Genomic DNA, 13,201 nt, shown 5'->3' with positions numbered 1-13,201 from the left:
TCCTCATTTATAAAATGGGATAGTAGTACCTATTTCACTGGATGGTTGCAGAAGTTTGAGGAATAATACATGTAAAAGCTGGCACGTTACACATTAAAAATGTGATAAATCTTAGCTGTTGTTAAAATTAAACTACAGTATGTCCTCACCCACCCTGTATCCCTATCTTCCACTAGATCATACTGCCCACAACTACTTAATTTTGGTCTTAAAACTGGCCAAACTGAATCACTCACCATTCCCCAAAACACCTCACATCCCACCACTTTTTTATCTGTTCAGACTCCATCCAATTTCTAGTCGTTGGCCAGGGTCACTCTTCCATGACTTTTCCTGGTCTCTGTGACAGTTTGTGAACTCAGACTCTTGCGAGTCACGTTATCTGTTACTCTGCTCTTGTGACCCTGGAAATTTGAAATCTGCCCTTTGTTATAATTCCTTATGTGTTTGTCTCTTGTATAAATTCACTAGTTATCTCGTCTTAGTAAATTCATATTCTTCTCCATAGCACCTAGCGGTGCATTAAACACAATAGGAACTTAACAAACGTCTTTTTGGATGTAATTTGCCAAAGTATATGAACATATTGAGATCACTAGGGTGAGGAAAAACTATTTAAAGTCAAGGAAAGGTGTAATATAATGAGAATTCTTTTCTTAATTTGAGAATTTTTTCTCTAATCAAAATAACTCCTTTATTTAGTAAGCACTAAACTATTACTGCTTATTTTTTATTAAACACACAAAAAAATCTGGAAAAATCAACATAAGTCCAAATGATAAGTTCATTATGTCATTTATCCTAGGATTTCTGGGGAAAAGACTACTATTACAAATCATCACTGAAAGCTCAAGTTAATAAATATTAGGGCCCCTTCATTCCAATGTCAGCATCAGAAGAAATGTGGAGGGATGAGAAAAATGAGCTATGGGGGGTCAGAAATCAATTTAAAAATTTAAATAAAGAAGAGAACACACATAGAAAAAGGAATTTACAAATACGTACTAAAGAGATGAGAGAAAGAAAGTGATGGAGAGAAAAGAATGAGAAATTGAATGAAACTGTGAGTAATTCTTCCAAGGTTGAGGCCTAAGTTGCAGAGTCAATGGTTAAAGGACACGCAGCTAATTATTTGGTTAACTGTTCACAGAAGGAATTAGCCATTCTCTTCTCAACATTGTGCAGAGAAAACTACCATTGTTTGAAACCAGTGCTTCAGGGAGCTTTCTCTGCTATGGAGTTTTTAGATAATGATATTCCTTAACATGACAAAGACACCAAAGGTGCACTGATTAAGAGCCCCAGTTTCTGGAGATGATTGATCTGGATTTGAATCCTTCTGTGAATACTTGGGCAAGTTACATAACCTCTCTGTGCTCAATGCCTTGGTCTGTAGAATGGTAAGGTTAGTAATAGTACCTTCCTTATTAGATTATGATGAGGACTAAGTGAGTTTTTTACAGGTAAAAGTTTAGAATAGTATCTGGCACACAGCACCGTGCTAGTTATTATTACTGTAGCCAGCGACAATAATAAGCAGGAAGTTATGTATAACTCTGTGTCTTTAGGACACCAGCCATTGCAAAAGCAGACTTATCTGGCACGTAGGAGCCAATGAACGGCCAACAGGACCTATTCCCCACCTCACTTATGACCTTTTGGAGCTTTGCAAGTAACTCAAAGACTCTTGGCAAACAGAATGTTAAATATTTTCTTGATTTCATAATGTGTTCAATGTCATAGGCACGAGGCAAAGTCCTAGTTAGCTCAAGTCTAACTGATGGTGAAAGAGAGAGAGACAAAAAGACAGAAAGGTATGTTTTCACCAAGCTCCACCAGAAAGTAAACATTAGGAAGATAGAGATTCTGTTCAGTTTTTTATGGTGACTGATGTGTCACAAGCACCACGTACACAAGCAGAAACCCACTAAAAATCTATTCAATGAATGAATGTTGTAAGCAGTTCCAAGAACCCTCCCAGCTCCACACTCTCTCTCAAAAAAAAAAAGTCAAAGCAATTATAAAGTTAACTTATTATAAAGCACATTCCATTCAGCCCATCAATAATCATTTTTAATCAGTGATATAGACAGAAACTTTCAAGCTACGTGCAGGTCTTTTTCACTCTGGAAACCCGGCAGCCCGTTCCCAGGTAGGTGTGGGAAGCCCATTGCTTCTACCTGAGGTTTTGAAAGGCCCCTTGATTTCATACTTCTAGTGCTGCTTCTCAGAAGCTGAAAGCTTAGGGGAGAAAGGAAGAGTGTAAGCTGGTTGTATGAGGGTTAAGATTAAGTAGATTTCTCCACTACATATAAAAGGAGAGCTTTAGAGTAGCCTGGCTACCGTTCTTGAGTAACATTGTGAGTAGCTAAGAAATGATTTTGTTGATTCTTATTTTGAATAATAGACGTGTTTCATTACTCATGAAAAAATAAAAAGCAGATCTCAGCCAAGATTCTACATTGACATTTTCTGGGATCATTTGCATCCCAAGAGAGACTGGCACTTTTCAATCAGTTTGGACTCCTAGAAAAGAAAGCAAATAAGCATATCTGTAAGAAAGAGAAAAACAAACAAACAAACAAAAAACAACACTTGAACATCTATGACCCCCAAATAGAAAGATCTTTAAGACTTACCTCTTATATGGCTGTGAGGGGCTCTTATGTGCTCACTGCTCAAGGTCTTAGAATTGGTCTAAAGTCTCAGAGTCTAGTCCCTTAGTTTAAGGTCTTACTTAACTGCAATGCCTCTCCCACTCTCAGGGCCCCAGATTTAAATTAAAAAAAAAAAACCTTTTTTCCTCACAAAACTATGGAACTCTTTTGCCGCAGAGTAAAAAAAAGTCAACATCAGCTTCTCAATGCATTTTAAAGTGTTCTAGGCTAATCTCATGCTAAATCATTCCATAATCAGGTACAAGTTCAAGAGGATAAAAACCACGAACATTGACCAGTGTCCTTACCATCTTCATGCACACTGGTATTGACCTCTATTCTAAGTCCAGCATTTTCCCCAATTTTTACTTGTGTAGTCTTTAGTTAAATCAAAGACATTTTTGGAAGCTCAGAGAGATAGATAAAAGTTGAGTCATCCTTAGTGAAGAGGGAATAGGACCCCTAAAATTCCACTGCTAAGATTACTGCAGGAGCGAGGGAGCATGCGTGTGTGTGCGCGCGCACACACACACACACACACACACATACACACAAGCACCCTAGTGAATAGATAACTTGCACTCCCTAGGGCTCCTAGCACCCTGTGGGACATAGTTTAGAGTCTATTAATTTAGCCTTTCTTCCCACCCTCAAACAGTACCACATCTAAATCATCTACAGACTGGATTCTATTTAAGTTTGGTTTGCGAAATAGCTCTGCAGTTTTAAGGTATCTTTGTTTCTCTGGTAACCCATGTCTTTTTAAATCAATCTTCATGAGGCACTTTCCCATAAGCTTAATGTCAAAGCCCTCATATTTAATCTTGTTCTTTTGCTCTGAACCTGACAATACTGGGTAAGTCCTATTTCTCCATATCTATCCTTCCTGACTTCATTTATTCCGTAGTTCCTTGGTAAATTTCTTACTTGTAATGATGACAAATGCAGGGGTGGGGGGTAAAAGATTCTGGTAAAGGTAAGATAAGGTAGAAGAAAGGCATCTGAAAAACTACTATAATAATGAGAAATGCCCTACATGAAATAAGGGATGATAACTCTTGAGGCAAAGCACAAGCAAGATTTTGAAATAAAAAACATGGACCCGTGTGATGGAATACAGAGAACAGAGAAAAGAAGAGGAAATATTTTCCCTACACTGACATCAAATCAGTCACTCTGATTTCCTATAATCCTGGACACGCTGGTAGACTGCTGATAGTTCACCCATCCTAAGACTTTGGAACAACCATTACCAGTCAATTTCTCCATATCCCTGTGACATGCATTTCCATCCTTTTTTCATTCTAGATACTCTCTTGACATAACAATTAGCCAATGTCCTTTTAAAATGTGTTGTCTGTCATGTCTTCTAAGACCCCAGCACAATAATGGTAAAAATCTTTTTAAAAAGAAGAAGAAAGCCTTGTTGATGCTAAAAAGAAAAAAAAGATCAATGTAAAAGATATTGATGAACTGTGAAGGGGGAAAATAAAAAGAAAGTCATCAGTATGATATTGACCAAGATATCAAAGTACAAAAATAGGAGCTCAGAATAATAAAATGATAATATGTCATAGCAGTAAAATACCAGAAAATCACTCATTTCTGAGTTGCTTTTGGTTCTGGTCTGCTACCCGACTTGTTTTTCAAACTTCCTAAAGATTCCTGTAGCCACCACTATCCTTTCAATAAACTAATTTTTACTTAGCCAGAATTTGATCCTATTTATACCTGAAGAATCCCCATTGACATACCAGAAAAAATATTGTGCAGATATATAGACAAAATAATATTTTAAAATACAAGGACCCAGTGACCCCTGGGTGACTCAGTCAGTTAAGCTTCCAACTCTTGATTTCAGCTCAGGTCATGATCTCATGGTTTGTGGGATTGAGCTCTGTGTTGGGCTCTGCACTGACAGCACAGAGCCTCCTTGGGATTCTCTCTCTCTCCCTCTCTCTCTGCCCTTGTCTCTCACTCTCTCAAAATAAATAAATAAACTTAAAAAATAATAAAATACAAAGATGCAGAAAGTTTATATATTATTACGAAAAATAATACATATATACATATGTACATATATCTTAAGAATGTAGCCCAACAAAACATAAAATAGTCCAAGAAAAAAACCACAAAATAGTATTTTAGAAATAGTCCAATTTACTCAGGATTACACTGAAATGAAACCTCATGAGAATAACCATGGATAAGTGCTAGATCCAATTGAAAAATCAACTAAGGGGCTTTTTGAAATATACTTTTAAGAGGATAGAATATTTTATTATAAAAACTGTCTTATTATGAACCTAAAACATTTTAGTGATCTGATGAAAGTGCTTTATTTGCCAACACAGAAAAAGAAAGGCAGTTAGAAACTCTCAAAAACAGAAGGATATACTAGGAAATCATAGTCCAAATATGTGTGACTAAATAAAAGTGGTATGATTTTCTGCAGCTGGTAGTGGTGGAAAAGAGTATTCATTTAATCTCAATACCTTTTAACAGGGTAAGTCATTCAGTTGGTCAATCCATTCATGGTACTGATGTAAGGAAATTCCAAGTAAACGCACAATTAAATAAACTATTTAATGGTTTCCAGTTTTTAGCAGTAACTTATGAACAAAGCATATAAACTTTGTATTTAATAAGCAGATACACAAAACCAGACAATGTAGAACAATGCTGTAGCTTTAAAAAGTAAAGTTAGTAAGGAAATCACAGGAAGTTTAGACATGTTAATTATATTTGGGAGAATCATTAGATGCTGACTGGAACTGAAGGGCCAAGAAATAAAATATAAGCAATAAAAGAACTAAAAATACTTTTAAATAAATTAAGAGCCTCCAGATAGGGTTCTTGAAGTTAGCATAAGCACACTATATTCATTATGTGATGTTAATATTTTAAGAAACGATTAAGGCGATGATTGTTTCACTAGGAAAACTAAAAGTAAGAACTCAAATTTGGGAAGGGGAAATGTACCCTGGTCTTCTGTTTGAGCTTTTGTTGTGTTCATGTATTACTTATATGATTTTCAAAGCTTGGGTCACCTATTATAAGAAACTGAACATAGTAATCAGTGACCACCTGCGTTGGTAATCCACCTACATTGATCCACCAACAACGACCTGATTGATCAATGATCTGATCGACCTACATTGATCCACCTACATTGGGATTATCACCTTGGTTAATCTGATCTTTGCTTTTTCTTTGGAAATGCATCCAAGATTGAAGTAGCTCTGATAGTAGACCCATCAAGTTGTTAGGTACAGACTCCTTACCCAGTAGATCTTTTCACATGAACTTTTATTAAGTCACATCTAAAAGGAGAACTTTGCTTTGTTTTTCATTGTTAAATTTCATGTATTACTTTCAAAGCACTGTTTCAATCTTCCCACATTTCTGCTAATTCATGTTTACTTTCTTCTATAGTATATTCTGCTGGTTGACAGAGAAATATCTCAGGCTATAATTATCATTCCCCACTGACCTGGCAGAGTGAATATCTGTGAGTAGAATTTTCTCCTTGAACCTGTTGAGGTCTACAATTTGTGTTATTGTTTTATGAAATGTGAGAGATGCCTCTTCTTTGGACAATCCAAATTCACCCTGTATGGCTGAGCTTTTTTTTTTTTACCCTCCTTTTCAGTTTTACTCTTGCCAACATTCCAACATTGACTTTGGTTCACCCTTTTTCTCTTTAGAATTTGGCTTGCTTCTCAAACTATGTCTTCCACCTTATCTAAAAATGCTTAATCCTCCCCAATGGCCGTAGCTAGGAAGGCACTCTTCCAACCTGCTCACTCTCTCTTTTAACAGGCAGAACAGGTTTACATAATTGACTGCTACAATATCAGAAAAGAAAACAAAGAAAATGGCTGTAGGTCCCTGGAGTGGTTAGTCTTTTATACCTAACTTGGAACAGCCACAGACTGCCAATTGGCTGAGCCTTTGAGCTTCTGGGGTCTTGGTTCCACAGAGGCTTCTGGAGTCTCTAGGTATCATTCCTCTGTGCTATTGTGAAACCTAGACTCCTTTCACAAACACAGAAGCACAGAGACTTAACACAAATTCTTGAGGATAAGATTCTAAAATAGTTATCATCTATCCCCTCATGTTTTGCTAAGCCTATTTATATACTATACTGTTTATTTTTTAAATATTCCCATCTTTTAATAGTCTCAAATTCTTTCACTTCGTTTTGTAAATATGTTATTTTCCAGTTGTTTCATTATTTCTGTTACTGTCCTTGGCTCCAACTTCTCACTTGGAGGTAGACAATTTGGAAACATGGGGAGGGGATGGGAGAATGGTTTATGATTATCTACTTGCACCTTAGTAAAGTGGTAGCCAAACCAGCAGCATCAGCAGCACCTAAAACTTATTAGAAATGCATATTATCAGACCCCTTCCCAGAACTACGGAAATCAGACACCCTGGGGTGGAAAGCACTGATGTTGTTTTAGTAAGCTCTCTAAGTGATTCTGATGCACACTAAAGTTTCAGAATCACGGCCTTACAATAATCATACAAGAATCAACGTGACCAAACTTTAGAGATAATGCATAATTACAAATAATAAGCACTTTTATCTGAAGAAGTAATTCTGGCATATTTTAATTAACATGATATATTCTTCAGATAGCTTCTGTTTTCTCCCTTCATTTGGGGGAGAGGAATCCTAAAAGAAAGGAGAGAAAGAAGGGGGGGAGGCGATAATATTTGGGCTTTTCAACCATCAAGCTGAAGATTGCTGTTAGGCAAAACGTGGGGGGAAAAGTTCACAGAAATCTTCCTAGCATCCCATTGGTTAAACAGTTTGAGCAGGTAGTGTTCTTACTCAGGAGCAAGAATACTTCAAGAAAATTCCCTTGGGAGTTTCCAGGCACAGGCCCTTCTTCAAAGTGTTGATCTGTGTTGCTATGGGTTTGTTACTCATATGGGAACATGTTTTCTGAATGCTTTACAAAAAGTAAAAAGCCTTTAAAATAAATAAATAGAGGGGCGCCTGGGTGGCTCAGTTGGTTAAGCATCTGACTTCAGGTCATGATCTCACGGTTCATGGGTTCAAGCCCCACATCAGTCTCTGGGCTGACAGCTCAGAGCCCACAGCCTGCTTCGGATTCTGTGTCTCCCTCTCTCTGCCTCTCCCCTGCTTGCGCTCTGTCTCTATCTTTCAAAACTAAATAAAACATTACAATTTTTTAAAATAAATAATAGATTCTAACATAGGTGATTAGTTCCATTTTTTGTATCAGCTACTCTGGGAGTCAGTAAAATTTTTCTGTGAACAGCCTGATAGTCAATATTTGAAGGCTTTGCAGTTCATACAGTCTCTGTCACAGCCACTCAGTTCTGCAGTTACTTAATTCAGCTGTTATAGACAGAAAGCAGCCATAGACAATATATAAATAAATGGGCAGGGCTGTGTGTCAATACAACCTTATTTATATAAACAGGAAGTGGACTCTATTAGCCTGAGAGCTGTAGTTTGCTTGCCCTTGACTAGACGACAGATATATGCCTTTTAACGTAAACACATGTACAGTTTAGCTGAATAGGTAGAAAAGAGCCACTGAAGGTAATTAGGCATTCGGGAAAATTGTTACCTGTGATAACATTCCCTTGGCCATTGCTAAACTTAATCCCCGTCTTAACCATCCACAGCCTATTTTCACTATAAAGACTGCTTTATTATTTTTTTTAACTACACATTTGCATTCCTTTACTCTGATACTACAATAGCTGAGTTTCTGCTCCTCAAATCATGTCCCTGGGAGGGCAGTTCGTCCTAGGTCCCCTCCATGAATTGACATCAATTTTCTGGGCCACATCCTACCATGATATTCTTAGAAATTTAAGCTCTGTAATTTTACCATCTTGGGAAAAATTATTTACTCAGTAACCAGACACAATTAGATTAGTTACAGAAACTAATGCAGTAGTCAGTTTGGTGAGTGAGCACAGGCACTCTTCTGGTCGTTTCTCTTTCCTCTGTGTAGTCTTCACCCTGAGTCTAATGATATTCTGGCCACTAAGAAAATGAAACTCTTTTACCTAGTTCCTTAGTTAAGCCCCCACTGCATTTGGTAACTATTCCTGATTGTGCCCCCAGAAATTTCCAGAACAAAAGTACAGTTTGCCCATACAGGTCTTTAAGCCATTATTTGTTTAAAATTTCATTATATTTGGGGCGCCTGGGTGGCTCAGTCAGCTAAGCAGCTGACTTTGGCTCAGGTCATGATCTTATGGTTTGTGAGTTCAAGCCCCGCACTGGGCTCCGTGCTGACAGCTCAGCCTGCTTCGGATTCTGTGTCTCCCTCTCTCTCTGCAACCTCCCTTACTCACACTCTGTCTCTCAAAAATAAATAAACATTAAAAAAAATTTTTTAATTTAAAAATAAAATTTCACTCTATTTTTAAGGATACCATTTCTCTACAATTACCAGGGTCTTCAGTTCATGTTTCTTTCTCCCTCCCCCAATCCTAAACATTTCCACTCCATCTGGTGTCATGATTCTGGTATTCATTTCTATTTGTGTCAAATTCTGCTGGTTTCCTCAAATAAACATAAATTTTAACATACCATGAACCCAAATGTAGTCAATTACACCAATCCATCCAGACTGTGCTTTTCTCCCAATTCGTTCAGAACGGAATGGAGAGAGTACTTTGTTTTTAACTTCAATAAATCCTAAGAAAATAAAGAAGAAAACGGGAATACCTCTTCTATGAAACACGTTTCGCTTTTCTCTGCTTGGCAGCACTTCTCCATCAGGTGAGTGAAATCTGCAATAATTGATTGAAGCTGCATCTCCGTTGCATGTGGTTTCTGCTTCACAAGGTTGCTGAGGAGCCTGAATCAGAAATCAGTGGCAAAAATGCGAGCAGTGCCTGAGTTCTAGATGGCCAGCTTGCACACTGCCTTACTAACTTGAAGCTGAACACCACCCATGCCTCTTTGTCACTCCCACTCTGACGTTTGTAAAAGGCCTGGGGTTCCTGGGTGGCTCAGTTGGTTAAGCATCCAACTCTTGATTTCAGCTCAGGTCATGATCTCACACGAGGTCGAGCCCCACATCAGGCGCTACAGTGAAAGCTCTGAGCCTGCTTAGGACTCTCTCTGTCTCCCTCTCTCCCTGACCCTTCCCCACAAACATGTACCCACACACTCTCTCTCGACAATAAATAATTTTTTCAAAAAAGAAAATATTTAAAAGCCCTGAAAATGCCATGATGTCTTCAAACTTTTCACACTGCCCATCTCCATCTTCATGTTTTATCCCACATACTTTTCTTCCAGGACATCTCTTTAACATAATTGGTACATTAAATTTAATTATTTTACATGATTATTACTAGGTTAAACAACTTTTCATTGCATTGGATGGTAAATAGATTATATCATAAAAATAAAGAGTTTTCCCTGTAGCATTTTGTAATGAACATTTATTCTGAACAACTAACTTCCAAATAAATATTACAAGCATAATACACCTGGAAGTTGAGGGTCCTTCATATGTTATTAATGATAAGCCAATCAACTAATTTGAAACTATAATGGCTTGACGATCATCTCCGATTTCCTTCACTGGAGTTTCCCTCACACTGTGACTATTCAAAAGTGTAACCTGTGGGGCGCCTGGATAGCTCAGTCGGTTAAGCATCCGACTACGGCTCAGGTCATGATCTCACAAGTTCGTGGGTTCGAGCCCCGCATCAGGCTCTGTGCTGACAGCTAGCTCAGAGCCTGGAGCCTGTTTCAGACTCTGTACCTCCCCTGCTCACACTGTCTCTCTCTCTCTCTCTCTCTCAGAAATAAATAAAACGTTAAAAAAAAAAGTGTAACCTGGTTTTAGTCTTTCTACTTGATGAAATAGTAGTCCAGATCTTCCAATGTTATCTTTCAATCTCTCTCTCTCCCTTTTTTCTTTTTTCTTTTTCCTTTTTTAAAAAGTGTTTTAGACCAAGACAAATTTAACCAGAAAGAAAATAAGGCATGCAGGGTAGGGAAAATGTACATTAATCAATATTTTACTGTTTAACCAAAAACCTTTCTTTATTCTTCATTTTCAAGTTCACACATATACTACCTGGTGGCTTTATGTGTGCCTTGAATGGGTAGAAAGAAAAAAATCTCAAAGCTTTAAGTAGCTGTTTCCATGAAAACTTAAACCAGAGGTCCAGTAAATAATTGCAGATAGTAAATATTTCAGGCTTGGCCCACAGACAGGCAAAATGGAGGATACTGTAGATCCTCCGAATCCCTGTCCGCCTGGGGTAGGGTGCCCCATGTGCCAGGCCCAGCTGGTGTCCAATTTCCATCAGCTAGAGAAGAGAGACCAGGCAATGAGGCAATGAGGGGGGAGGTATGCACTTGGTTAGTTTGCTCTGGGCCCTAGACACGCCCTCCTCTTCTCCCAGCCATCTCAATGTGGGCCGCTGGCCCAAGCAACTTGCTGAGTCATTTGACTCCTGGACTGAGATGCCACCACCTTTTGCTGCCCCGCAGTGACCAACAGCAGAGTCTCCAGCATGTAGGTGGCACAGCTCAGGCACCGTGCGGCAGTGAGCATGCTCACCCGCAGGGAGGGCAGGCCCTGGGAGCAAAGTGGGGGGCGTGGGTAAAGCAAACTTGCCCATCTGCAGCTCTCAAGCCTAGCCCAATCAAGCAGTGCCCTTAGGACCTACAAAAACAGCTGTGCCCTGTTCCCCATAGCATGCTGATCCCATTAAACAATAAAATAAGATATTCAGCTTAGGGGCTCCTGGGTGCCTCAGTCGGTTAAGCGTCTGAATTCAGCTCAGGTCATGATCTCACAGCTTGGCTCATGGGTTCGAGCCCTGTGTCGGGCTCTGTGCTGACAGCTCAGAGCCTGGAGCCTGTTTTCGGATTCTGTGTCTCCTTCTCTCTCTGACCCTCCCCTGCCCATGCTGTCTCTATCTCTCTCTCAAAAATAAATAAATCATTTTTTTAAAATCCAGCTTAACATAGTAGCCCAAAGGCCATGCCTCTTTGAACTAGCCATTTCAGCCTCACCCTCTCCCACTCCTCCAACTCTCACATCCTTGTGATATTAAAAATAACAGCAACAGCCAGCATCTTCTGAGTATGCTGATATTTACCATGATCCAGGCAAGGTGTAATAACTTATCAATGTTAAACAGGTAATACTGTCTGTTAGCTTTTTGATACTATGTCCACTCTGTTTTGCATTAGCAACAGCAGTTTCAGACTCCCTGGGAATGTTATAGTTCCGGGCATATAAAGCAAACCAGTGAGGTAAGCCTCCCTCCCAGAGACATGGGGATTGGGAACCACGTGGGAGAACTCATCCTGAGACAAGAAGTCAGGCTCACACCCTTCCCATCCAGGAATAAAACTTGGTCAATGGAAGAAGGACTGATTCTGTGGTTCCCCAACTGAGCCTTCATTAGACTCATTTCTGGGTTACATGGGGTCAGGATAACTCTTTGGAAATGTGCTGGAAGAGAATTTTCATTAAAGTTCTGCAAACCATGAAGACACACAGGAACAACCCTGCCCTGGTACCCGCTGAAAGGGTATAATCCTGGCAGTCAGGAGAAAGGGCTGTTTTTCTTTTTACAACGAAACATAAAGTAGCTTAGTCATTTCAAGGGATCCAGTCTGTACCTGAGCAAGAGACACCAGCCGCTGGAAGGCATGACTCTTCCCAGGGGCCCAGGACTGGTGCCAGGGGGGCATGCCTGGAGAATGCCCGAGAGGGAGGGAGTTTCATAAGCTCTCCACTGAGGACTCCAGGGATCATTGCTGGGACTGAAATTTGTGGAAGCAGGTAGTCGCAAAGTTGTGCAAAACTTGTATAATTAAATATTAGAACCACAGACTAACGGACGAAGGGCAATTGCGAGAGTGTGCACTTGCATACATATGTGACATGTAGTTTTATACTGCACATGTATTCATACTGGGTATCTCTGCAGTGTTGGAATAAAAGTATTATGATTTTTTTCTTCTCTCTTCTGTACTTTCTAAATTTTTGGCAATGACTATGCATTACTTTAATAATAACATAAATCAATATTTTAAAAGAAATAGAAATAGTATAAACATTTTTTCTATCCAACTCTTCTGTACATATTTATTCTTCTAATTAGACCTAAACTTGATCACACTTGAAAGAAAATGCTGTATTTGTTTTGAAGGGCTTCTTTATAATTTAAGTCTGTATGGTTAGATAAATAATCAAAGAAGTTTACACTACCTTTGAATAATCACTATCAGTTTTTCAGAAATTAATCAGTAAAAGTGGAGAAATCAGGCTATTTCCCTTTGGAATTTGGTGGATTTTGTCTTAAAATATATTCCCCTACAAACACAATATTACCCATGATGCTGAAGTTCACTGACCAATCCATGAAAACATAGGATTACTTAAGTCCCAGGCAATCGACACTAACTGTCACGGATACCTATACTGTGGGAATGACTCTATTTCCAAACACTCATTTGGGGCCTTGGTAGTCTGGCCTCGGGAACTCAGCACCAAAAGGGCAGA

The 13,201-nt window shown here is 38.9% G+C and overlaps 1 protein-coding gene across 1 annotated transcript in view; it reads right to left on the bottom strand.

The window, feature by feature from the left end:
* Window positions 1-2,061: 2,061 nt before the first annotated feature.
* The window catches only part of LOC144220861 (alpha-fetoprotein-like), a 51,361-nt gene continuing 40,221 nt past the window's right edge, over window positions 2,062-13,201 (bottom strand). The window contains exons 13-14 of the mRNA XM_077751216.1: window positions 9,385-9,517; window positions 2,062-2,526 (exon numbers count right to left, since the gene is read on the bottom strand). Coding sequence (XP_077607342.1) covers window positions 2,479-2,526; window positions 9,385-9,517 — 181 coding nt within the window. The 3' untranslated portion in view covers window positions 2,062-2,478. The remainder of the gene's footprint in view (window positions 2,527-9,384; window positions 9,518-13,201) is intronic.

This window comes from Crocuta crocuta, unplaced genomic scaffold (assembly GCF_008692635.1).
Source record: "Crocuta crocuta isolate KB4526 unplaced genomic scaffold, BGI_CrCroc_1.0 scaffold1, whole genome shotgun sequence".
In the NCBI taxonomy this organism is placed as follows: domain Eukaryota; kingdom Metazoa; phylum Chordata; class Mammalia; order Carnivora; family Hyaenidae; genus Crocuta; species Crocuta crocuta.
Note: the sequence above shows the minus strand (reverse complement) of the source record. Positions and strands in the feature narration are given on the sequence as shown.